Below are 26,478 nucleotides of genomic sequence, written 5' to 3'. Positions count from 1 at the left end.
TTGAACAATCATCAAAAAGTGGGTCATCCTCGGTGTAAAAACCTGACGAGGTTTTCTTTGTTTCATGAGGTATTGTTTTGCAGTTCGCTATTGTTTATGTTTTGTTGTCTTTGTTTTACGTCACTCGCGAGCTTCACAGGTTTTTACACCGAGGATGAGCCCAAAAAATATATTTCTTGATCATGTACAATCTTTCCCCTTGATAAAACCTTTGACACCAGGTTGTGTCGTATTTTATGTGGATTGTTAACAGCACATTCCTTCCGTTGTTGTTATTTTTATTTATCCATTTTTTATCTTAAGAAATGTTAGTCATGAGATTCTGATGCTGGTAACTTAAGAGGGAATCTTTAAAAATTTAGATCAAATGTGCCATCCCCTTTGAAAAAAAAAAAATGGTTTCTCATTCCTTCGATCGTTCGCCCATCCTCCCTACCCCACCCTTTTCTCACTTCGCAGGGGGCTTGGTGAAGAGTTATTTATGGTGCCTTGTTGAAAATATAGAGATGTGGTGTTACACGTGTGTTGATGGCAACGTTGTGCCCAAAAAGCAACAAAATTTTTGAAGATACAGGATCATTTCAAAAAATCATATGTGAAAGGATGTCTGGAATCAGCTTGACCTAAATTAGATGTTCGGGATGACGCGTGATTTGGGTCGAAAGAAACAGGATCGCCGAAGAAGTAGCATGAAACTTCCTAAAGGTGCTTACACTTTAGATAAACGACTTGTTCCACGAGTGAAAGAGGTAAATACAGTTTTATTTCTGTACAAATACAAACATTAATCTTGATTGAGACAAGATGTGTAATTGTTAATTGTGTTTTTGTTCCTCAAATGGAAGTACCTGAACCAGTTTCGGAAAGGACACCATCCAGACATTGAAGAACTGGTGAACCACTTACAGACAAGATATAAGTAAGAGATGTTAGCTTTTTGTTTTACTTTTCCTTCAGGCTCATTTGGCTACTCAGCTTTTTGGACTGTAACCCAATCTCAGTTATTGGAACCTAAAAAATCCCAGCTGAAAGTTTTTTTAGTGAAGTTTAAAAACACAGCCAATTTTTTAATTATTTCTGTTTTTGCAGTGAATATTCTAGAAGAAAAAGAAGAGCATTTAAGCAATCTGTGGAGAAAGGTATAATGTTCAATGTGACAAGACAAGAAAAAAATGATCATACAGCTTCGAAAAGAATTTTCTTATAATCTTAGTTCTTAACATGGTGGATTTATTGGGGTGTTACGAAAACTAAGACCCTTGAAAACGAAGACCTAAGACCTAAAGACCCGTCTTAGTTTTCGAGATTTTGAAAACTAAGACCCCCTAAAATCGAATTCATCAAAATATAAAGTCAAATTGGAACTAAAATCGGTCTAATCTGTCAAATTATCTCCTGTCCGATCCTTTCCACTGAGTTTTAGGTCAAATTTAACGGTAAATCTAGGGGTCTTAGTTTTCGTAATTTTGAAAACTAAAACCCCTCTTAGTTTTCGTAATGATGAAAACTAAGACCCCCACCAAACCATTCTGTAAAATGTCTTCAAAGTCAAATTACAACCGTGGACATTAAATTAAGAACCCACAGAAAGCTCATATTCAATCAATCGAGCAAAATCACTGCTGTACTTGCAATATGGGAAAGCGCTAATATCAATTTTATCTGTTTCCAAACAAAGGAGTTAATCACCAACACTGGAAATCGCTACCGGGTATTCCTTGCGACTCCTCAAGGTTTCTTTTCCAATTTGTCCTGGTTGCTGCCCATCTTTTCCTGCGTACAAACTTACGAAATCTGTGAAGTGGAACTAGGGTGGCTACTGTTGCTTGCCAATATCCGTTGGCAAAACGTAGAAGTCAGTAAATATGACCGATTCTGCAGGGAAATTTTATTGTCTGGAGCTTGGACTTGTCAGGAGAGTTTCCTTGACAGCTGGATTACACCCCATGTTGTGAAACCATTTGTGAACACATCACATTTTTTCTTCGCTTTTTTGTCACATTTCTTCGCTTCATGATGTTACAGTAACATGGGAAATCTAAACAGATTTATTATCGAATATGAGCTATCTGTGGGTTCTTAATTTAATGTCCATGTGCAATCTGCCAAAACCTAGTGCGTGTGCATAAATTCAGCTCTGTCACAGGTAACGCAATCTCAGTCACAGAGACACGTAGAAAAACATCCATCTCCAATGGAAAGCCAATTTTATGATTTAAAGGATAAACAACAAAAATAAAGATCAATTGGGGTCAGGCATATTTTCAGCGGACAATTCAGTGTACAATTCAGCGTACAATTCAGCGTACAATTATACTGGTCTTAGTTTTCGTAATCTCGAAAACTAAGACGGGTATTTAGGTCTTAGGTCTTCGTTTTCAAGGGTCTTAGTTTTCATAACACCCAGATTTATTGTTTTGATATTAGGTTGTTGTAACTAGATTTTTGTAATCCTGATTAATGAGGTGTTTATACTGTACCCTATCTCTGAGAGAGATGTCATTGAAGTCTGTACTGGTGACCTTGGTCAAGATTCTCCCATACAGACCTCCCGCTCGGTTAATAAGAACTAATTAATGAGGTCTTATTTTGGTAATGGTTATTTAACTCTTGAGAAGAGAATGATAGGGTTCACTGTTGTGTAAGAAACCTTGAAATATTCGTTTTTGTTGCTCTTCTTTTTTGAAATTTGAAGATATCAGAAATGTTCAGAATACTTAAATTTATTATAAGGTGGTATCTTTAATTTTTCCAAATTACCTTTTTGTACTTTGGTTTATTTTACAGTTTGTGATGCTATAAGTAGGGAGCAAGAGGAAGACGAACACCTCCAGCAACTGGAAGAAAGGTTTCTTCAAAAAAGAAAAAATTCACCCAACCTCAGGTAAAAAAAATTATCATAAATTTTACTTATCAGTCAGTTGACTGGCTCAAAAAATTTGGTGCATTTAAGTGATATTGATTTTTTTTTCTTGTCAGGAATATTAAAGATGATGATGACGATGGAGAAGAGCAAAGTGATAATGACAGTATGGATGAATCCAGTGATAGTGAGTTCTCTCTTGGAGATGAACCACTAATGGAGGTGCATGTAAGTGGTTACAATTATTTCCCTTTGTTAAGAACAAAAGTAACAAATGGTGAATAGTTTTATAAATGATTTGTTTGATGCAATTTGTAATTTACATAATTCGACCTCGGCCCACAAAATTTCATCACAATTTGTAATTTACATAATTCAAAATCTTTTGTTTAGCATCACTGCAAATTTTCTTAGTATATTTCATGGACTACCTACTGTTACATTCATTTAACAACTTTTGATGACAGAAGTGAAATTTCATTTGACCTGCAGATAAAAATCAAGCAAAGATATGATCATTGCAGATGAACTGCAATTTTAGGAATTGCATGAGAGAAGCCTGGAAAAATTCAGGCTTGGATGGGACTCTTGAAAAGAAGAACCCTCTAAATTTTTCCTCACTCCCGGCCCTGTGCCATGGCTATGTAGCTCAGTTTGTAGTAGCGCCCAACTAGTACCTGGGAGGAATAGGTTCCAACCTATGCCTGAATTTTTCAGTCTTCTTATCTGCAATTGCTTGAGACACTAAACTTTGACCCTTTACACCCTGACATCAGTATGCATATTGTCCAGGCTGTTCTCTACACATTTCGTATGATGCTGACAAGGAGAATTTGCTTATCAATCATGAGTATCCTGTAGTTATTGATCATTTTCATTTTTCTCATGACCTTAATGTTTGATTCAGGGGTGATACTGTAATGAGAAATTAGATGCTAATCTTTCCTAGGGGTGAAGGGAATGGTTGGTGGCAAACTAGTAAAGAAACTGTACAGATCAGAGGGTGGGTGGTTGGGGGGGGGTTACTGCAATGGAGTATAGTCAAGGGGAAGAGGCAAGGGAAGTGGTATGGGCTGCTGAACTTGTGTGCAGACATGAGCATTCAGCAGTATTTTTGAAAATGTTCTCTATAGGTTACAAACATGATGAATCAGTCCATGCAATCAATGTACAAAGCCACAAGTTCAGGTCAAAACTCTGAAGACGAGGGCGAGCTTGATCAGATACCAGATCCTACCAAAGCAAATGAAATATTACCAGGTAATCTCTGCACATGGCACCACCTGGTAACTAGGGTTAAAGCATAATTTTAATTAAACTGGGACAGCATTTTTTTTTGTAGGTTTAAAATGGAATTCAACTTAGATGGGTGATGATTATGACAATTTATCTTGAACAAAGGGAAACAAAAATAAAACTAGTTCGAAATTATTTTGACTGAAATTCATTTTAAACAACAAGTGTTACAAAAACTTACCTTTTTAACAAGCTCATATTTTAATAAACTCAGTTCCAGACTTGGGGTGGAGGTTAATTGCTAAACAAACAATTGTGCCACAGTGCTGTTGACAAATTCCTATCTTAAATCTTCGATTTACAATAACATGTTTCATTTTTTTTCTTAGGTACTGCTGTTCCAGGTAGTGAAAGTATGTATAAGCATGAAGAGAAGTCAAGCAACAAGACAAACACTTCAGATGTCAACCAAACCACAATGAAAGATATTGATCTCTTATCTGTAAGTGTTATACATGTAATTTTTATTATTTTCATATATACCAAAAGGACACTGTGAGGTAAATTTTCAAAGGCAGACATCTTTTGCCTTTTCCATTATCCAGGTTGGTCATGACTTTATTACAATCACTTGTCATTGTTGGGTTCTTTAACCCTCTCACTCCAAGATCTCATTAGTAATTCTCATTACTGTCTGTAATACCAATTTTATGATGTTAATTTTGAGAATTTGGTATTGGATCAACTAATGGTCTCCTAATTTTTATTTTTTATTCTCATTACTCGTCTGCTTGATTTTTGAGTGATTTTGTAAGGAGAAATTCTATCTTGATCACTTATCAGAGTTAAACAGTTAAAAAATTTGAGTAAGCTGTTTGAATTAATTTTTACTGTAACAGTTACATTTAGACAACTGTCAGTTATTTAAGAGCATCATTTTGCAAGTCTCATTGTAGCCTGGCAGAGTTCTGCGGTGAGACAATTGACAAGTGTTCTAAAATTGTGTTTCAGAACGAAATGAAAGATGCAAATGGGAAGAGGAAAAGAACCCCTCATAAAGATGAGAAGGACACAAGGGTGACACCCAAGAAAACCAAGAGAAGTTTACAGAGGAATGTTAAAGAGAAACCTGCTAAAGACCCTGGTCAGAGCAAAATTATTGTTTTATTGTATATGATTGAATGTTCTCCATTATGAAACCTGAGTCAGTTAAATAAAGCCAAGTGACAAATTCAGGACTTCTTCCTGGTTGGAGATCATGACCTCATGATCCAAGTAGAGAGCTTCACTTAAATGCTTTAAGAAAAGACTTCTTTGCTGTATTAATACTGCAACTCATATTTTATTCATTTTTTGCCAAAGAATTTGAGCCCACCCAATCATCAGTAAAATTCTCAGACATTGGAGGCTGTGATGACACTGTGGAACAAGTTTGTAAACTGCTGGTTCACATGAAGCACCCTGAAGTGTTCCGCACACTTGGGGTGACCCCACCTAGAGGTTTCCTCCTTCATGGTCCCCCGGGGTGTGGCAAGACCTTACTAGCTCATGCTATTGCTGGGGTATGTGCAATTTGTTTACCTTGTGGCTGGTACCATTTGTTGCTTTTGGTGTGGTGGTATTGATTCTGGTGGCAGAGAGATCCATTAAAATGAAATGATTAATTAGTTATAATCAGTAGCTTCCAGGTTCAGTGATGCTAAGTTTTATTAGGCAACTGTGAGAAAAAAAAGCAGGTTAAGAAGGACATGTTTTGTTTCTGACTTATATTTCTGTAATGTATGATATTTTTTACATTTTTAGCAATAAAATTCCATAAGTGTCACCTAGAAAATATTTGTAGCATAAAAGCCCTACAAGTAAATTCATTCAAAATTCTGCAAAATAGAAATGAGGCAAACAGGTGCCATCACTTTTTTTTTTAATTGACAATTCGCCATAGAAGTCGATATAATTGTAACTTTCTACCCACAGGAGTTGGAAATGCCTTTCATCAAACTGGCAGCTACAGAAATTGTGTCAGGAGTGTCTGGTGAATCAGAAGGGAAAGTCAGAGAGTTATTTTCACGTGCTGTGGTATGTGATGATTATATTCTGCAGGTTCAGTTTGGTTCTCCCTTATCAATTGAGAGAGACCCACTGTCAGTGCTTTAGCCCTGTATATTGATTGAGGATTTGGATGCAGGTGACTTGAAGAGTCCAACACCTGTTGAGAGAGTACAAAGCAGACTACTTTTCCTTCTTGTCGCCATGTTCCCACCAATAGCATAGCTCCACTTTGTGCATATAAACCCACACACAACCCACAATTCCTCCATTTGCTCTGACAAAGGGCTAATGTTCGAAACATCAGCTTTTTAACTCGTTACGGTGGCCAATTTACAATTTCAACTTAGTTGACATAACCAAATTACTTTTCCCTCTGTCTTGACTCTTTGTTTCCAAATTTTTCAACCATGCAGCTAATTAAGGTGCATAGAATTTGTTTTCTTGAACCCAAAGTGCTTTGACAGGAGTTAGTTGGTACACCCTTCCAAAAAAGCTCACAGAAATGTTTGTCAAGCACTGTCAGTATTGCCGAAGAAAGGAGCTCGTGCAGCCACCTCTTAGATTTAAAAAAAACAGCTATCTAACATGGAGTGCACTACTAGGATGAATATTATTTGTAGCCTAATACTGTGATTTCCTTCTTAGGCCCATTCTCCATGTGTGTTGTTCCTGGATGAAATAGATTCTATCACACCCAAAAGAGAAACAGCTTCTAAAGACATGGAACGAAGAATTGTTTCACAGCTTTTGACTTGCATGGATGGTTAGCCAAGTTAATAGATATAATCAATAAATCAATGCTATCTGCCAACAATAGCTCACATATGTTAGCAAGCATTGAAATGATATAAACCATTATTCTCTTACGGTTGACTTGTGCTTTGGACCTTTTTAAACCTAAACTGTGAAGGGATGAGATGCAGTGTTCTTTGATTTCCAGACCTGAACAGCAACTCAGATGCTCAAGTAATGGTTATAGGAGCAACTAATAGGCCTGACTCCCTTGATCCGGCCCTGCGTCGTGCTGGCCGGTTTGATCGGGAAATCTCCATGGGTATTCCTGATGAAAAGGCAAGAGAGAGGTCTGTTACTTAGAGTGCCCTTTTTAACAAATGGTAAACACCACAGCGTACACAATTGAGGTATGGATGTACGCGGGAGGTTGCTAAGGACGAAAGAAGCGTAAGAGTCGCTCGAGGCGATAGCCGAGAGCGACTCTAGCTTCTTGAGTGCTTAGCAAACCTCCCAAGTGCATCCATAACTCAATAGTGTACGCTGTGGTGTTTACCATTTGTTTTATAACATAACATTGATGCATTGTAGCTAAAGAGTTCCCTTTTATTTAACAAATCTTACGCGACCAGAAAAAACAAGCGCGCGCGTGAAAATAGGCTTTGCATTTGCTCACGTCAGCAGCGTACACCCATGGGCAAATGGGGGACGCTAAATTGACCAATCAGAACGCGCGCTTTACTTTGGTTATGTTATAATCACTTTTGGAATTCACCATTTCACATGCATTCATCCATTGATTTCAAAATAACTCACTTCCATTACAACCATTTTGCTAGTCTTTTGTTGTTGATTCGTTGTCAACTTAACTTGACTGTTACCATTTCCTGACAATCTCGAGTTTCTTTCCCCGAGTAAGTGGTATTCCCATTTTTCTTGTTCTGTAGGATTTTGAGAGTTCTTTGCCAGAAATTGAGGCTAGAAGACAATTTCTGTTTTTCTGTGCTGGCTCGTCTTACTCCAGGATTTGTTGGAGCAGATCTCATGTCACTCACAAGAGAAGCAGCCTTAATAGCAGTTAACAGGTATGATAACAAACTAACGTAGCAATGCTTTTACATTGATATTATTACACGACTCGGGCAGTCAGAGGGCCAATAACTAAAATCAACCAATCAAAATGCTCTATTGCCGGTCAATATTCTCTCAGTATTGGACCGGGCACTGTCCCGAATGGTCCCGAATGATACCACACTTGTGTCGCTTTGAACTTCAGTCGTATAATAAATCTCTTATTAACCAAGCTTGCTCGGGACCGTACTGGAAGAATATCGGCCCTCGGTCTTTTTTGTACGGACCGAGCGCAGCGAGTTCCGTACTGTCAAGACCTTGGGCCGATATTCTCCCAGTACGGCCCTCGCGCTTGGTTAATAAGATATATTTATAATACTGCAGCAATCGTCTAATGATACAGCAGGAAAGCGTTGGTTAACTGTCCCTTTACACCATAACATCATTATGCATATTCCTCGTATTGTTCTCCACAAATATCCTGTGGTGCTGTAAAGGAGAACTCGTTTGACTAGCTACGCTTCAAACGTGGACAGTGAAAGGCTCCTTTCTTTTTGATCTTCCTGAGTAGCTAAGGTGGGTCATGTATCTTTTAAGGTACCTCGACCGATAGATCGGTTGATATATCGGTCGAGAGTCGGTCGACACTCGGTCGATGTTCGGTCGATAGTCGGGCGATAGTTGGCTGATACTCGGTCTAGACTCGGTCGATAGTCGACTATCGACTGATTATCGACTGAGTTTCGACCGAGTATCGGCCAACTATCGACCGACTATCGACTGACTATCAACCAGGTGTCGACCGAGTGTCAACTGACATATCGGTCGAGTATCGACCGACTATATATCGGTCGAAGATACATGACCCGCCAAGGGCATGTTAGCCAAGAATCTTTCCAGTCTCTCCTCCCAGTCTAAAAAGAAACTAAAAAGGTCACAGATTTCATTTAGCTTGCACGACAAATTGAACCAGTAATATATAGATTTAGCCAAGCCTAAAAGCGGAGCTCCCAAGTTCGTAGTATTAATTATAACATAAAAGATGTGCATTTGCCAAGACTCGCTTGAGACACCCCTCCCTTCGTTTTGATAGTCTCCCCTACCCGTGCAATCTAAAGGCACGTACGTGCGTACGTACGTGCGTACGTACGTGCGTACGCTCGGTCAGTCACGTGACAACCAAACGAAAAGAGTTTGACCATATTCCATGGGTATGGGGCTCTGCCCCACGTGTGCTTCGCGCGCGTGGTAGCCCCGTTACAAAGAGATTTCCTGTGGTCTACCTTGAACTCGAGTCATTTGATGCTTTCAGAATATTTCAAGAACTTGAAAGGAATGCTGCAAACAAGTGTGAAACAAATGAGACGATGGACACAACTGAGGAACAGAAAGAGTCTCACGGGGAAAACGAGACAAAGGAATCGTCTGATACTGTTCCTGGATCATTCAGTGGTAAGTTTGACGCGTTAGGACCTTAAGCAGTCACGACGGGACGGCAACGCAGAGAAAAACGTCATGATAAACCTGAACCAAAAATGATGCCCTGTACATGTATATCTTTGTGGAGTAGAGATACTTCTAGTCGCTACGGAAACCGGAGTTATGTGCCGGCCTGATGGGCCACTTGGCTCCTAAACAGACTTTATTTCTTTAAATGGTTTATATCTCAAAGATGACCACAGACCGGTTTTAATTAAATGTCGTCAGTAATCTGGAATTACATTGGTTTTGCTTTACGATTGGTCCAGAAAAATCACGCTACCCTCTCAATCAATCAGGTTCAAAACAAAAACCAACCGCGCTTGGTCGCGTGCAATTTCCCGCCCTTTTTTACTGTAAGTAGTCATTGGCCGTCGTGATAACTTTGGTTTTAGTTTCTGATCCGAAATCTGCTCTTCGAATGGTCGCATTTGCATTCTCTTTTTGTTGTAGTGACTGAGTGGCTTAAAGAGCAATCACCGCTGACAGAGAATGAGCTAAAGAAGCTTTGTATTAACATGAACGATTTCAAGGTACTGGATACGTTTATGCTTAGTCCCTGATAATTTTTATCTTTGGTACTGACCTGCTCAGCAGCGGAAGTTTATCATAGCATCTGTATCACAGAATGACCACTGCAGGTCAGAAAGAAAAAATCAGTGGGTGCACTGTGTACAGATAAAATCTAAGATAGACAAATCCGGGTCGAACCCGGACCTTCGAACTCAAGCCCACCTTGTTACCAATGAGGTAATTGCAGCTTCCAAAATAACTCAAATAACTAAGCGTTTTTTTTTTTTCTGTTTATCAAACATGTTGTGTACGTGATAGGCAGCCTTGTCACAAGTCCAACCATCAGCGAAAAGGGAAGGGTTTGCTACTATACCCGGTGTGACATGGGAAGATGTCGGAGCACTCAAAGATGTCAGACAAGAACTTACCATGGCTATTCTGGTAAACACCTTGCGCTTATCCATTAGGGACCGGTGATTATTTATCGCCAGGGGTAGGGAGGGAGGGGAAGGTTGAAGCATGCTTCTCTTATATTATTATACCTCCCCTCATTGGCAGTTAATTGGCAATCAATTTTCTATAGATCCCCTTTTATACTCTGTTGACGGCGACTGACTCCTCTTCGTTCGTTCGGAGAACCATGTGATCACTCCCCTAAAATAAAATCCTCCACGTGACCCTCCCCTTAGGCAGTTGATGAGGGACTTGTCCCTTAGGTGAATCCCGTCGAAGCCTGAATTTCTCAGACTTCATTTCTACAGTAGTTTAAGCTTCAGCTAAACTACGAGAATCATTTCTTTGCTTGTATATGTATCATCTGCAGTTCATGTAATTGTGACATCTGACCTCGTTGTATGATTAGGAGAATTTCAAGGTCACATCTGAAAACACTAGCGTTCTTTAGTTTTCATCTGAGGAAAGACGGTTAATAGAAGCTGGGTTACAAGATGTAATTTAATCAAAATTTAACAAAATTCTTAAACGTGATTGGTTATCACCTGCCCGATTTTAGCACCAAAAGGACAGTGTGAATGTCATGCTTGTTATCGGACAATACGCGTCATGTACAAGCTCTCCTGCCGCGCATTTCGCCTCGTTTCTTGTAGTTTTTTTATGAGAACGTATGACTGATGGCTAGTTTATTTCTCAAATTCTGGCAGGACATGTGTCGTCCAATTTTGTCTGTAATCATACTCGTGATTAACATCGGACTTAGCTTCTCGGTCGTCTGATTCAGATTCTGTTAATCACTCGTATGATTACGCTCCGAATTGGACTTGACTCAGTCCTGTTATCATTATGAATTGTCTTTCGTTCTTGTCAGGCTCCAGTGAAATACCCAGGAGAATTCCAAGCGCTCGGCCTCACTCACCCTCCAGGGATCCTACTGGCTGGACCACCAGGTTGTGGGAAAACTCTTCTAGCAAAGGTACTAAAAAACGAAGTGCTTATGAATAACCTTCAGCACTTCAAGTAAAAGAGCCAGGCAGTTTCATTTCTTGGTATTCCTCAATGACTTCTTAATTTGAAGGTTCTTCGTTCGTTCGCTTGCTCTTTGGCTTGTTTTTCCACCCCATCCCTTTGTTTGTCTGGGAAAGGAGACAGAATGACCGACACTGACTGAAACAGAAATACACAAAGACAGACAGACACAGACAGACAGACAGACACAGACAGACAGACAGACACAGACAGACAGACAGATAGACACATACAGACAGACAGACACAGACAGACAGACACAGACAGACACAGACAGACAGACACAGATAGACAGACACAGATAGACAGACACAGACAGACAGACACAGATAGACAGACACAGACAGACAGACACAGACAGACAGACACAGACAGACAGACACAGATAGACAGACACAGACAGACACACACAGACGGACAGAGACAGACAAACAGACAACACAGACGGGCAGGCGCAGACAGACAGAAGATAGACAGACAGACAGACACACAGCAGATAGACAGACACAGACAGACAGGCACAAACAGACAGACACAGACAGATAGACACAGACAGACAGAAACAGACAGACACAGACAGACAAAGATAGACAGAGACAGACAAACAGACGACACAGACGGGCAGGCACAGACAGCAGATTGACAGACACAGACAGACAGCAGATAGGCAGCAGATAGACAGACACAGACAGACAGACAGACAAACAGCAGATAGGCAGCAGATAGACAGACAGACAGACACAGAAAGACAGCAGATGGACAGACAGACACAGACAAATACGGGTAGCGAAAACCGAATTCAATAATTGTTTTATTATACATTTTTTAAACAATCCGCAAAGAAGACACTTCTCTGAGTTTGGAAAGTTTGATAACACTATACGGTCAAGGGGCTCGGAAACTAGGCGGACTTTGAACATGTCAACTTCACACGTGCAATCAGATTTTTATAGTAAGGTTTATGTATAATAAAATCAGTTGTGCAGAATGATTTTACATGTAAAAGCCTTCCAAACATGTAATCGTTTGTGTTAATTTCGGTGAAAGTCCGTATTTTCCCTGTCTTTCAGGCCATAGCAAATGAATCTGGCATCAATTTTATCTCTGTCAAAGGACCAGAACTTCTTAACATGGTATGTTGAGACTATCGAACGACAAATTTTGTTCGATGGCATTTGTAAAGCCCGCGTGACGTTTCAATGTTGTGTTGGGTACCGATCAATGCCAACAGAAAGCAGTCATTTACTCTTACACACGGATACCGACAGTGTAAAATCGTTGGTTCACAGAAGAATGACAATATTCTCTTCAGCACTTTCGTATTTTTGTAGTGATGTTCGCTGAGTGCGTTCATTTGTTTATTTTTCCTCGCGTCGTAAGAATATTTTTGAACTTCGAAGTCTGTTCGTAGTTGTACCGCTTCTTTGAGTGTTCACAGTAACAGTTTATATTTTGAATATGAGAGCGATCTTCGCAGTAACTGATAAACACTACTTAAGCAGTAGTGAAAATAAGTCATGAAAAAAATTCAGGCCTGTACGGGACTTGTCAATCCGCAGTTCACATCTTTGATTTGCATATATTTACAGTCAGGTTATATTTTGTTCATATTTCGCCCTTGAAATTCACTAATACTTTTATCAGTTTTGAACTGGTCGTTCTTAAGTATAGAAGACTCCAAAATTACTTCATTTCTAGATTTTGAACAGTCCCTCAACGAGTCCGTTGCGCGAATCAAAAAAAATATCAGGAAAAATAAATTAATGTTAGTGTGCCGCGCTGAACTCTGGGAATGACAGGGACGAAAAGTAGTAATTTTCTTGCGCCTCGTTCCTAGAGTCCCGTGCGGCGCGCTAAAATCAATTTTTTTTATCACTGATTTTTTTTACTCGCGTAACGGACTTCGCCAAAAAGGAAAGATTGCTTGTAGTATACTTTATTTCTTGTTTGTTGTTTTGTATAACATCTTAGTATGTTGGTGAAAGTGAGCGAGCGGTTAGACAAGTGTTCCAAAGAGCTAGGAATTCTTCACCATGCGTAATCTTCTTCGACGAACTCGATGCACTTTGCCCCAGGAGATCCGACAGTGCAGAGGTAACGTAACGATTTTGATCTTAATACAAAAAAATGAAAAATAAAATAAGTAAAACGTAACGGAAAGTCAGCTTATGAGCCATGAGTCTCATCGCCCCTCCCATACGGTGGTTTCCTTAGCGTTCTGAGTATTGCTATTGTATTGCTGTCCCCCTCTTTTGGTCGGAATTACAGTCCATGTCAGGTTACTCTCAATACCAAAACCCCAAAGTGACTCATTCTTTGTTTTTCACCTCTAATCAGTAGGTATTTCTGGAAGCTAAATGGGCCAAATTTGAACGAGGTTTATTTTCAAAGATGTATTCAAGTTAGCGATTTCATTTTTTCGTCACTTACTTCCTACTTCTTTTAGTTCGTGAAAAAAAAAATTTCGGAGTTAACTATTACGGAATGTGTGGAATTCAGGAAGATGTAGGGTGTAGTCAATTCCCCCCCCCCCCCCCATCCCTCCAAAAAAAAAAAAACAAAACAAAAAAAACAAAGGTGGCCAAGGGTGGCCGAAGGTATGCAACACGTTGCGTGCAACACTGTTGTAAGATGTTGCGTTGAAATGATGCGTGCGTTTGGCCGGGTCTTAACACTTTCTCTTTACGTTTTCCAGTCGAGTGTAAACGTACGGGTCGTCAATCAGCTGCTGACTGAGATGGATGGTCTGGAGGCCAGGAAACAAGTATTTATCATGGGGGCTACAAACCGACCAGGTGAAGCAAGTCTGTTAGTTGTCTAGTGATCTTTGGAAACCTTGAAATATGAAGTGTCGTAAGCAATCCTTTATTGCATTGGTCTATTTCTCTGCGCCCTGTGACTGGGTAAGAAAACTCGTGTCCCCTTTTCAACCAATCAGATCCAAAAGTGAAGCCTATCTCGGTTTAATCACTTGCGTTTTCTCGTTTTTTTTTTTTTTTTTGGCCGGTCACGTGAATTCTCTTTGAGTTCTCGTTGGTTTATTTCCTTTGGTTCTTTATACTGATTGGTCGTTGTTGGTGCTGTAGTTTTGTTTTTGTGACATTCAATCGAGAAGCATAGTAGAAGGAACTGACACGTGTTCAGTAATTTCTTATCTGTCGTTGTTTTTTGATAGATATCATCGATCCTGCTGTGTTGAGACCGGGACGACTCGATAAAGTTCTATATGTTGGTCTACCGAACATAGACGATAGAGAAGACATACTCAGAACACTCACTAAAGTAGGTGTATCGCGTCACACATCTATGAAGCCAATTTGACCCCAGCAAATTCGACCCCAGCAATTTGACCCCAGCAAATTCGACCCCAGCAATTTGACCCCAGCAAATTCGACCCCAGCAATTTGACCCCAGCAAATTCTCTCGAGGAAAACATTTGTCCGATAAAGTTCTATATGTTGGTCTACCGAACACAGACGATAGAGAAGACATACTCACAACACTCACCAAAGTAGGTGTATCGCGTCACACATCTATGAAGCCAATTTGACCCCAGCAAATTCGACCCCAGCAATTTGACCCCAGCAAATTCTCTCGAGGAAAACATTTGTCCGCTCTGACTTCAGAAAGAAAAAGGGTCGGTTACGCTTATCGAGAAAAATTTAACAAGTGTTTTACTTCGCTCTGGGATGAGAAAAATTCTGCCATTTTAGTCTCGTGTTCTTATGGTTTCAAGCGTGAGCCCGCAAAGCTCCTGCCTTGCGCAGCTGTTTCAGCTCTGTTTTCTGGGATTTGTTTCACAAACTCGTGCTCATTTATCTCGACCAATCAGATTCCAAACTGAAAGTAATAGTGACTCATTCATTCTTGGTTACGTCTGTTTTGATTGGCTGCTGTGATTAGGTTGGTTTTGCGTGAGCGAATCGGAAAATGCTCTGACATGAATTGTATGTATTCGTTTATGAATGTTTAGGATGGCAAGAAACCATTGCTTCTTCCCGATGTTAGTATCCGAGATCTTGCACAGGATGAAAGATGTGAAGGCCTTTCGTAAGTACAGTGAAACTGCGCGTTCTACAGCACTAATTATGAGGACCTGCCCCCAGGTTAACCGTGCCTGTATCCCGAGAACGAATTGAAATGAGCGCCGGTGAATTGTTAGGAGCACTCAGTTGTGGAAATGGAGTAACACGACATGGATCAGTAGTTCGTCTAGGGGAACCGAAAAGCGTGTGGGAGAAGTCACGCGTAGAAACTCTCTTCGTGTCTATCCTCTCGCTCTCGCGGAGTTCTCGTTAGGAGGCTGCCCTGTTGGTTAAGTTGCTCATTACTTACCAAACCGTTTCACGGGTTCTTTAGCATTAATTCTTTAACTCTCTGAAGAGATTAACTTCTCCTTGCGAATTGGAACAGAATTCAGTGTATTCAGTCTTACAAATAAATCTTAATAATCCTCTACTAAGAATACTCTTCTTTACAGGGGAGCTGATCTAGCAGCATTGGTGCGCGAAGCTTGTATGGTGGCTCTACGAGAACGAATCCACGTGCACTCCACCAGTCACGAGTCTATTGAGGATCAATCTTCCCCGGAACAAAGCCCTGTAGGGGTGGGTAAGGAGCATTTTTTGGCGGCCTTTCAGAAAGTGAAGCCTTCAGTGAGCAAGAAGGTAAGGAGTGAAACATTGCAAGATTACTGCAGAAAACCCAGCCATCTTAGTTGCTGTTCCCACGGAATGACGTTCAATTTAGAGAATGATGTTTTAACATTGATAGTGAGCTCAAAATCGTACTGGTTGGTAGAAATGTCTTGATTCAAGTGGAAAAGGAAGATAATTAAGATCTCTTGTCTCGGTGACGGTTCAAAATCAGATAAGGGTGTTAGTTTGCTGGTCATGCAGAAAACGTATCCGTGATTTTAAAATTGCTCTCTTTCGCATAAGAATTTTGGAAAGATCTTTCCCTGCGCCTGTCGCTTTTGACAACGTATCGTCCCACATTTCCCCTTGGCTAGAGGCCCCCTTCCCCTCTCTCATTGGCTACCTTTTCTACCCGGAGGCTTACGTTACTATTAACGCGTTTCCCACCTGTGTGTTCGGCGACAAATGCTAATTTTCTGTAAGTCGACGAAATTAGGTTTTCACCCTTCTTATTATTGATTGCTGCTTTAGCTATACTTGATTTTGCTTTTCTCTAAATAGGATCAGGCTTTGTACGCAAAAATGAAGACATTGTCACCCACTTGACAACTGGTCTTGACAACTGGTCTTGACAACTGGTCTTGACAACTGGTCTTGACAACTGGTCTTGACAACTGGTCTTGACAACTGGTCTTGACAACTGGTCTTGACAACTTGTCTTGACAACTGGTCTAAAAGCACCGATAAGAAGACGAAGGGTCAGACTTTGAGATAACCAATAATTTAATATGATATAATGCTCAATAGTGTATTAAAAGTTACTTAAGATTGATAAAGATTACTCGAAAACTTCTCAGGTGTGAAGCCACTTTTATGCCAGCAAGTTTCCCTTTGGATGTTTTTCCCTTTTAAATTTTAGAGAAAAGAATTTGATTTGACTTTTTCCAAAGTCGCCTCGTCTTAAAACTGACATAACTTTTTTCGAACAAGGACATTTTTCGCAGAAATATTTGCCGTGTTTTTCTTTACCAGTGTACTTGAAAAGGCCTACATGCCAAGGTAGAGGTCGCTTGAATTTGTCAAATAGATTCCTTAGGTGCGTTCCATAAGTTGCCCTCACCAGTCGTCTGAGGTAAAAGTTAAGCGTAGCTCCATCTTTCTGTACACACACCAAATTGCCCACTTATACTCTAATTACCCTGAAATAATCATAAATCGTTTGTGACTAATCTTAATAAACACAAACAAAACATCAAGAGCGGGCATCTCGTTTATTGATGCAGAATACAGCGAGCGTTATATCACCTTAAAGAAAATACAACAGTGTATAGACAATAAAGGAAATTTAAAAGAGATGCTTTCGAGTGGCTCTTGCATAACATACAACATCTTAAACAGCCTAGTGGCCCCTACAGTTAGCCCTTTAACTCCCAGAAGTGATTAACCTGTAACGTCTCCCTACAATATCCATACATGATCCTGTTAACAGGTAATGAGAATACTCAAACTTGTCAGGTAGAAGTTGTTACCTTGATTGAACACCAAATTCTCGTAACCAATTTACAAGGAAATGTGTAGTGGCTAGGGGGGAGAATTCATGATCAGATCTTGTGAGTTTAAGGGTTGATACGAATCATATACAATAGAGCGAATTCGTAGAACTCGTCCGTTTTGTGCTAATGAACCGTTCGTGAAGAAGAACGATAAACAACAGTTGTGAACATTTGTTCAATCAACCAATGCCACAAAGGGTTATTATATTCGTCGGGTGGTAGTGACTGTAAAGTCACGAAATCAGAAAAAAGGCAAGTAGATTCAAAAGCACCACACGTTCTTGTTCTTGTGTCCTTCAAAACTCTTGTTTTGAACTACATGTTCTTGTTCTTGTGTTCTTCAAAACACTTGTTTTGAACTGTCCATTGTGCGTGCGTGTAATGTTCTCGTGAGTCATGATCTGTTTGGCCGTGCCCAAATGATGTTGCGAACACTTGAACCACTCGTGCGTGTCCAAACAAGTCACGACTCACGATTAGCACAGATCAAACGGGTAAAACAAATTTGCTCTAATGAACTTTCTCCGCAGTCACGAAATATATAATTCCTCTACTCTATCTCTCACGAAGGGTTAACGCTCGAAACTTAAGCTGTAGAAACGTTTTACGGTGGCCAATTTACATTGTCAACTCGTCGTAAAGGCGGCTTGAATTTGTGAGTTACTTTGTTAGGCCCGCCCAATCCCGAGACGTAAAACTTTTCATAAGCCGCTGGGGCGGATCCAGGGGTGGTTCGGTCGAACCCCCTAAATTTTCCCTCAGAACGCTGGAAATCATGTTTCCGAAGACCTAATTTTCAAAATCTTGGACCCCTCAGAAGGGGAACAATTCTGCGAACCCCCCTTGACTAAATCTTGGATCTGTCCCAGAGCCGAACTTGATGCAGGTTTGGTTCTACTCAACTAAAGAAAGTGCCTCATTCATTTCGCGGTCTAACTTAATGTTGGTTTCTCATGGCCGTTCTTGATATAGTAATTTTCTCTAGGTTGACACAGGTTGTCAAGTGTTAGTAGGGTCCGCTGATTTGACCTTGACTCTAACATCAGTATGCATATTCTTCATACTGTTCTAGGCGCTGACAAGCATGTGCTTCTGAATTTTATGATCATTTCCTTCATTCTTGAGACCTTGGTGGGTGATGTAGGGGTGGTATAAGAGTCAAGGGCTGTGTGCGTGTGGGTGTGTGTCTGTGGAGAGGGGATGGATCAGTAGATTGAATAAAAACCCGTGATCTCTCTCTCCCTTGATAATCTCTCCGCTGAACAAAAGGAAACATCCAACTGCAGGTTGGGTCGAATTTGCAAAATACCCCTACATTTCTTGAAAACTCCCGGTGTGTAGAATCGGAAATACCGTTGGGTCTTGTTTCTCTACCCCATGCCCCGCATCACTGTAGTAACCGTGGCTGACTGGCGAGAAGAGACATTCATCGCTTTTGATTGGTTCTCTAGGGAGATTTTTCGCCTTCCTCCCTCTCTGATCATATGACAACATAAAATTATAAACTATGTATTTCCGCCATGTGAGTTTGTAAACTCGAAACTGAGTCGGCCTTCCGGATGCGAACGTATTAAGGCGATGCTAGTGTTTGGTAGGCTTTTAGAACCGCGATCGTTATAATCTGTCTAAATTATAAGTACAAGCTAAAGCTGTGGTTAGCACGGCTTGTAATGGCCTTGGATTTCGTGGCGGGATGTCTGGGAGGTGAGGTCATCTTTTACTAACTTGCCGTCATGTTTCCTCGCTGTCCCCGTAGGAGGTAGTAAACATTTCCTAATGGTTTCAATTTCTAATATGTTGTTTCTCTCCTTCAGGATGGGCCGGTATAGTTGTGGGACATCCTTTCGACACGGTCAAGGTGAGAAAACGCCGCAATCTAGACACATTACAGCGTTCCCTTTGTTTAACCACCCCAATAAACACAGAGTCACGCATCTATCGATCGAAGTTTCTGATCTTCAGATTGCTTTATTGTTCATGTTTTTCTAGGTTCGACTTCAAACGCAAGTATCGAAACGATACGCCGGGACCATCAACTGTTTTACGCAGATTGTAAAACATGAAACGGTCAGTAGTAAATCTTTGATAGTTCGAGAATGATGACATGCCGGGCGCTTTAATAACTTTCAAGTTAGTTCGTGGGGGTAGACCCTATGGGCCGGTTTGTTTAAACAAAGTTTAGCCTTTGTATAACAATAATCTTCAATTTAGCCCAACCTTTTATCTCAACATTTATTTTTGTGAACAGTGTGAAGAGTGGCGAAAGCTAATCGTGGGAGGACATTTATTTAATCGAATCAACGCTCTTATAAGGAATATTGCGGCCCACTTCTTGCCAAAACCGCGGTTTGGGTCAGACCTCGTTGTTATTAACCAGCCATGTGAGCTTGTATTGGTCTACTTGTTGAGCGTGTATTAAGAGTGTTACTAGAGTGACGATTAGTAGACCGTGGAACTAGAAGAACCAGCGGAACCAGCGCAACCTGTGGAACCTGTATTTTTTTAAAATTGAAAAAAAAAATTCATGAATGAAAGTAAAAACTAAAAATTTCGTTTTTGGGTTTTAAAAAAAGATTATGTTAGAAGACAAATATTTTTTTTATCTTTCTTGACCTCAAACCACGGGTAACCCAAGCTCACCCAGTGAGACTGTAGATATACAAATATATTCACACTGCACAATGGGCGGGTGCATGGGAACAAACAGTCGTACTTTTAACAGCGAAAAACATCTGAACTAGTTTTGAACATAGACAAACTTACCTTGCTTAAGTGGTTCCTTTGCATTGTGTGAATTTCTGGGACTGATTCAAGGCCATTTAGCTCAATTTTCATTCATCTGCTTTCCTAAGGTAGGTCTCTTGAGTAAAGCCAACCAAACAAATCCACTAGAAGCAAAACGATAAAAATTCGCATTGGTTGACCAGATCAACCCAAAATTCCTCAAGCATCACGGATGATGGTGTTACTCTATGCTCTTGTTCTTCATTTGAGGGTCATGTGCAATGCAATGAAATAAAATTAAAAGGCCACCAATTCCAACTTAAAGGTTTGCTGAGAACTTGCTGATGGGGCGTTATTTGGATATTGGGGAGAAAACAGGCCACACTTTTAACAAATGTTTGCATGTGTCAGTTTGCAACTGACCAGTCAAAACACGAAATTTAAATGAACAGTTCTTTTTTCAATGTGTATTTCCTAATTTAGATATTTACACACTAAGTGAGTGTAACTTAGGAATAATTTGGATATATCAACAAAGTTGAAGTAGTAGATTGGCCACTGTAACGATTACAAAAGCTGACGTTTCGAGCGTTAGCCCTTTGTCGGAGTGAATGGAATGGACTCAGGAATGGACTGGCCACTCACTATCTGCATGTGTCACATATCAGCCATTTGCCACACCCTCTTTTCAGAATTGGCTGGAAGGTTTATACAAACTCTACAGATCAATGCCAAGGATATTTTAGTTGAATTAACAGTTCAGAGTCTTAAACACGAAGGTGCGCTATAAAAGGAGCCTTAGGTCCCACTGGACCATTTGTCAATCAACTGTCGTGTGATGTTAGAACTCTTAGAGTCAAGTCAGCTTAAGCTGCAGCTACTCCAAAACAGTGAACAGCGGGCGCATTCCTCAAAATTGTTTTATCTCTTCGTCACAATACAAGAATTTTTGAGATTTGTTTTTCCTTTCTCCAATGGAAACTGTCTTTATTTGTGGCGGTAAATTTGAAATCGAAGTAGTTGGTTCGCACATTACCTCATGCCACCATGCTGGTGGAAGTAAACAATAGATATCTCATTAGCTCCTTTTGTTCATCTACCAGCATTTAAATTTGACCCGCACACATCAACAGTGAGGGACAAATGAGCCCAGGTCTTCCCAGGGAAGACTTCCTTATATAGCGCACCTTCGAGTTTAAGTGTATTCTGATGAAACTACTTGGTCTCCATGTTAACCTGGCCACCCATTATCTGCGACTTGGTTGGAACATTAAAGGTTATGGACAGCCCCCTTCATCTGGGGGTTTTTATTAAGGATAGTGTTTCTTCTGGGTCAGGTTATGATCTATTTGATGTGGTAATTCTTACTAAGATTTGTTTGTTTGCCTCTTGATGCAGGTGTTTGGTTTGTACAAAGGTATGTTGTCCCCAATGGCTGGGGTAGGACTGATAAATGCTATCATATTTGGGGTCCAAGGAAATTTGTCACGCTTGCTTGAGCCAGGTTTATCCAGTCAGTGTATTGCAGGAGGTGTGGCTGGTGCAGTTCAGTCAATTGTTTGCTGCCCAATGGAATTAGCAAAAACTCTTGTGCAGGTTCAAAGCACCTCTAAGCCATTGTACCATGGATCAATTGACTGCTTAAAGAAGGTTTATGAGAAAAACGGTGTCACAGGATTGTACAAGGGGATGACTATAACACTCACTAGAGAAATTCCCAGCTTTGCTCTATACTTTGGAACATTTGAAATTTTTTGCAATGCAATGACACCTGAGGGAGATGGAGCTGGTTGTATTGGACCTCTAGGATTGCTACTTGCAGGAGGATTAAGTGGCATATCATCTTGGTTCTTCACTTATCCAATAGATGTTGTGAAATCAAGGTTTCAGGCAGATGGTGAAGGAAAGAACCGCAGATATCAGAGCATATTGGACTGTGTTAAAAAAACCTACAAGAGTGGCGGGCTCCATGCCTTCTCTCAAGGATTATCAGCTACAATTCTAAGAGCATTCCCCACCAATGCAGCCACTTTAGCAACTGTTACGGTAACCTTGAGACTTGCCAGAGACCGCAAGAAACAGGCTGAATTTGCTTAGTAAAATTGCGCATGAATTCTGGTTACATATTAGGAAACAGATTTTAGGATTAAGGGCTGATAGTTTCTAAAGAAACTGTTTGGGGCTGTGTCGGTGGGGGTAATGAAATAATTTGGATATATCAACAAAGTTGAAATGGTAAATTGGCCACCGTAACGATTACAAAAGCTGATGTTTTGAGTGTTAGCCCTTCGTCGGAGCGAGAGGGCTAACGCTCGAAACGTCGGCTTTTGTAATTGTTATGGTGGCCAATTTACCATTTCAACTTTGTTGATATATCTAGATTTTAGGATTGTTGGTAGGCTGTATGAAATCAAGTTTAAGTTGAATTGCTTATTATCAGCATTATATTAAGGGGCTTTGCAAGCATATTTTGTACAATTTTTAGGCAAAGAAAATTCATGGAAGGGCTGTTTGCGAAGGAATGCACATAAAAGTTAAATCAGTTGAAGCCAAAAAGGAACCAAAATGGCGAAGGATAAGTCAGATTGCAAAAAATGCACACCTGGTTTTTCTCTTTTTCTACTTTTACGTATAAGCTTTTGTAAACTTTAGGTATAAAATATTGGTCTTGCAGACTTCAAAAAAAAAGAGAAAAGTGATTTTACATTTATATCTCCGTAGCTTTCAGAGCTGCTAGGATGAGTTAACATATTTATATAACAGTTATTGTTGGTAGCTCATTAAATGATGTATGTGAGTAATGGTTATTAATCTTGGAGACAATGCTGTAATATTTGATCAGTTCATTGGGAGTGACCATATACAACACAGCTGATAAAGAATTGCATATGGTGATACCTGCATGGAGGTTTATGACATAAAGGTTTTGCAAACTTAGGAATGAATATTATATTAAAATAGTAGCACATTTTATGAAGGGTATTTTTAATTTACTATTAAATGTAATTTCATAACGTATCCAGTCATTTGTGGCTAAAGCCCAAATGCATATTGTATGCTGAGTCACTTGGCATACACAGCATGTTATATTTAATGTGCATAAATTTTTTATGGTAAGGTAAAGGGGTAAAATATTCAACTAATATATTGTTGTTTTTTATTGTTAAGGGAATGAACACTTTATTATGGAGCTGGCTCACTTTTGTACAAATTGTTGTTTGGTGTAAACTTATTCTTCATCCATTAGAAAGTGCAATTATTTTTCCTTATTACACGACTCGGGCAGTCAGAGGGCCAATAACTAAAATCAACCAATCAAAATGCTCTATTGCCGGTCAATATTCTATCAGTATTGGACCAGGCACTGTCCCGAATGGTCCCAAATGTTACCGCACTTGTGTCCCTTTGAACTTCAGTCGTGTAATAAATCTCTTATTAACCAAGCTTGCTCGGGACCGTACTGGAAGAATATCAGCCCTCGGTCTTTTTTGTACAGACTTCACGGTACTCAGTCCGTACTGTCAAGACTTCGGGCCGATATTCTCCCAGTACGGCCCTCGCACTTGGTTAATAAGATATAATGTTGATATCCGTGGGAATAGATTACTGATGTAACTAGAAGATTTTGAAGAATGTGAGATGAGCCATTTATATTTTTCTTGCTAGGGTATTTATCGAAATTTAGTTTTTCTTTCTTTTGAAAAGTTAATGTTTATTTATTTATTCATCTATTTATTAAATTATATGGTAAGTGTAGGAAGTCACTTGAATAGGGCATTATGTGATTTCCAGGCACAAGTGATGTTTTAAAAGTTTTTGCAATCATATGAATGCAATGCTCAAAAGCTTCTGTGATTTTAATTTTTTTTTTTTTTTTTTTTTAATTTCTGAAGCAAATTTAGAACATTTTGCTAGATTTTTGTCAAGAAAGGTTTATCTATTTCCTTGGATATCAGTTTAGTAGATAACAACTGTGAATGCTACAATTGGAGGAGTATATTTTTTCATTATAATTGTAGCGGTTGAGATTTTTTATTGGGAGCTTAATGTTTTTTTTTTCACATGGCACGTAAAATTTTGACATGGGCTGAAGGACTGTATATTAAACTTTATCAAATCTGTAAACTTTCTATTATATTTTGAGTTAGAAATAGTTTAAGAATCTTATAATTTCATGTAAGGTCTTTGATTTACTGGAAGTTGAAATAAAAGAAAATACAATGTGTCCATGCAGTGAAGCCCGGGAAAAAGCAGCCCACGAACACCATGAAACTCCATCTGCCCCCGGGGGGGCACTCGATATATTCCTGGGTGGGGAGATGCGGCATGGCCCCTCACACCCTGACCCTGTTTAAGACAAATATCGCTGATTTTCCTACCCTGTCTAAGACAGAATTCCGATTTTTGATACCCTGTTTAAGACATTTAATGTGCCTGGTATTAATGCCAAAATCAACGGAATTCAATATTAATTAAAATTAGAGCTTGTAAAAATTTTGCTGTTTATCTTCCAAGAGAAGATATCCTGTTTAAGACAAAAATTGATAAATCGATACCCTGATTAAGACAAAAAATGATAAATTCGATACCCTGTTTAAGACAAAAATCTCGAAAAACATACCCTGGCTGGCCGCACGTCCTCATTAAGCCCTTATAAGGGAGTACCCCCCCGGGCATCTGCCCTGGACCGTGGTCGCCTATTCGTCAATCGGACCGTCATTATAGCTGGTGGGCGGTAACTTTCGTGCTAAGCCTAATCCATATTCATAGTGGATCGTGAGGGAGCTCAATCTGTTGAAAATCAGGGCTTATATAGCCGAACAAAAAATGTTATGTTTTGATAGCAATGGCAACGTTGCCTACAGTATACGCCTGAGAATACGCGAAGTCGGTAATCCACCTGCTGTTTTGTCCCGCAAAAATGCAACACACGAATGAATACAGCACCAGCAGTTTAGGAGATTTGGTGCCCTAATGGCCGAGGCGAGAGGTCTAGTTCGGAGGCCCAGTAGCTTACTTAAAGGGGCCCGAAGCCATATTTGAAATCAAAATTTAACGAATAGAAAGGTAGAGTCTGACAAGTCCGTTTTGTTGTTTTTATCTAGTGGTTTATTGTACAGTTTCCAAAACTTTTGAAACACTAATTTTGAATGAAAACAGAACAGTTTTGCGGGCCCAATAAGTTACCGAAACCTTCAAGAAATAGACCCCACCTTGCCGAGTCGTTGACCAGCATCCCATCCAGGGGCCTGGGGAGTAGCAATACTCCTACTTACTGCCATGGAAACTGCCATACACTCTGGCTGGATGGGCCACTTGGCTACACTAAAAACTCGTTCTTCTGGGAATTTAGATTATGGACTAAGCAAAGAATTTCAGCCGTAAAATTAATGTGTACTGAATAACCTCGCTTGGTTCATGCGCTACACTGTGAGTGTAACTGTAATGATCTCTCTCCTTTCCTTTATCGTCCTTGAGATCTTTACTCCGTAACCTAATTATACGATTTTCACATACTTTCCCTGGGTTAACAGTAGATCACGCATCGAAAGGATGTTAGTCTTTTTTGTTAGAAATGTTCGACCTGTTTGTGTCTTTTCCAAATCCTATCTAAAACACGTGCATCGATGTACCCAACCAGGTAGCGAGAGAACTAAATTCAATGCAGAATGAGTGTAAATTACTAGAGATATATGCAGAAAATGAAACCATGTGTTGCACACGAGCGTTAGCTTTTTGATTTTCAAGTTCTACGCTCCGCACACAATCATGGATCTCACCACTTCGATAAAGGACGATTTATCGTTTCCGACCATTTTAAGAGAATGAAACCGTGAATTGATCTTACCTAATCCTCCACTCCAAAGATTTTAAAATCAGTTTTCAGGCACTGTATGCCAGACAACCCCATAACTTAACTTTACCTTTAAGAATTTGGTGTCAAATGAAAACATTACCTCCGCTTATTTAATTTTTTTTTCCCTTCTTCTCGCTTTCTTCGTGTATGAAAACGTAGTGAAATTGTACTGTAATTTTTTTGGTCTCTCCTAAGAGGGGAAGGGCTAACATTATCGTAAAATTGTTTGATCTTTTATTTTATTTTAATTACGTTGCTTCCAGACACAACATAGCTTATCAG

General features: G+C 39.8%; 2 protein-coding genes across 4 annotated transcripts; both read left to right on the top strand.

Moving 5' to 3' along the window:
• Window positions 1-499: 499 nt before the first annotated feature.
• Window positions 500-16,914, top strand: LOC111329107 (nuclear valosin-containing protein-like). 2 transcript variants are annotated; one of them, XM_088763523.1, is made up of 25 exons: window positions 500-749; window positions 846-919; window positions 1,090-1,139; window positions 2,788-2,884; window positions 2,980-3,091; window positions 3,997-4,123; window positions 4,489-4,601; window positions 5,111-5,243; window positions 5,462-5,661; window positions 6,074-6,175; window positions 6,794-6,911; window positions 7,089-7,230; window positions 7,828-7,965; window positions 9,264-9,403; window positions 9,884-9,963; window positions 10,262-10,384; window positions 11,268-11,372; window positions 12,496-12,558; window positions 13,397-13,519; window positions 14,121-14,220; window positions 14,601-14,707; window positions 15,399-15,475; window positions 15,906-16,092; window positions 16,624-16,678; window positions 16,796-16,914. In XM_088763523.1, the coding sequence occupies exons 1-24, from the start codon at window positions 633-635 to the stop codon at window positions 16,666-16,668; spliced, it is 2,673 nt and encodes an 890-aa protein (XP_088619649.1). In that variant the 5' UTR covers window positions 500-632; the 3' UTR covers window positions 16,669-16,678; window positions 16,796-16,914. The 2 variants fall into 2 exon arrangements, with proteins under 2 accessions (XP_088619649.1, XP_088619648.1); XM_088763522.1 differs by having other exon boundaries at window positions 16,624-16,914.
• Window positions 16,915-19,124: 2,210 nt separating this feature from the next.
• Window positions 19,125-22,572, top strand: LOC111329112 (mitochondrial basic amino acids transporter). Of its 2 annotated transcripts, none has more exons than XM_088763524.1 (4): window positions 19,125-19,206; window positions 19,430-19,473; window positions 19,605-19,682; window positions 21,738-22,572. In XM_088763524.1, exons 1-4 carry the CDS (start codon window positions 19,194-19,196, stop codon window positions 22,434-22,436), a joined length of 834 nt encoding a protein of 277 aa, XP_088619650.1. In that variant the 5' UTR covers window positions 19,125-19,193; the 3' UTR covers window positions 22,437-22,572. The 2 variants fall into 2 exon arrangements, with proteins under 2 accessions (XP_088619650.1, XP_022789459.1); XM_022933724.2 differs by having other exon boundaries at window positions 19,138-19,319.
• Window positions 22,573-26,478: the final 3,906 nt, after the last annotated feature.

Source organism: Stylophora pistillata, chromosome 6 (assembly GCF_964205215.1).
Source record: "Stylophora pistillata chromosome 6, jaStyPist1.2, whole genome shotgun sequence".
NCBI lineage: Eukaryota > Metazoa > Cnidaria > Anthozoa > Scleractinia > Pocilloporidae > Stylophora > Stylophora pistillata.
This window is presented reverse-complemented; position numbering and strand designations above follow the sequence as displayed.

What these genes read in the sequence shown, in the direction of transcription:
- LOC111329107 (XM_088763523.1), top strand. Translation starts at nt 633, where the DNA reads ATGTTCGGGATGACGCGTGATTTGGGTCGAAAGAAACAGGATCGCCGA. An exon ending in AGCAAATGAAATATTACCAG is followed by an intron (nt 4,124 to 4,488) that starts GTAATCTCTGCA and finishes TTTTTTTCTTAG; the next exon opens with GTACTGCTGTTCCAGGTAGT. An exon ending in TAGCTCATGCTATTGCTGGG is followed by an intron (nt 5,662 to 6,073) that starts GTATGTGCAATT and finishes TTCTACCCACAG; the next exon opens with GAGTTGGAAATGCCTTTCAT.
- LOC111329112 (XM_022933724.2), top strand. Translation starts at nt 19,286, where the DNA reads ATGGCCTTGGATTTCGTGGCGGGATGTCTGGGAG. An exon ending in ATCCTTTCGACACGGTCAAG is followed by an intron (nt 19,474 to 19,604) that starts GTGAGAAAACGC and finishes ATGTTTTTCTAG; the next exon opens with GTTCGACTTCAAACGCAAGT. An exon ending in AGATTGTAAAACATGAAACG is followed by an intron (nt 19,683 to 21,737) that starts GTCAGTAGTAAA and finishes CTCTTGATGCAG; the next exon opens with GTGTTTGGTTTGTACAAAGG.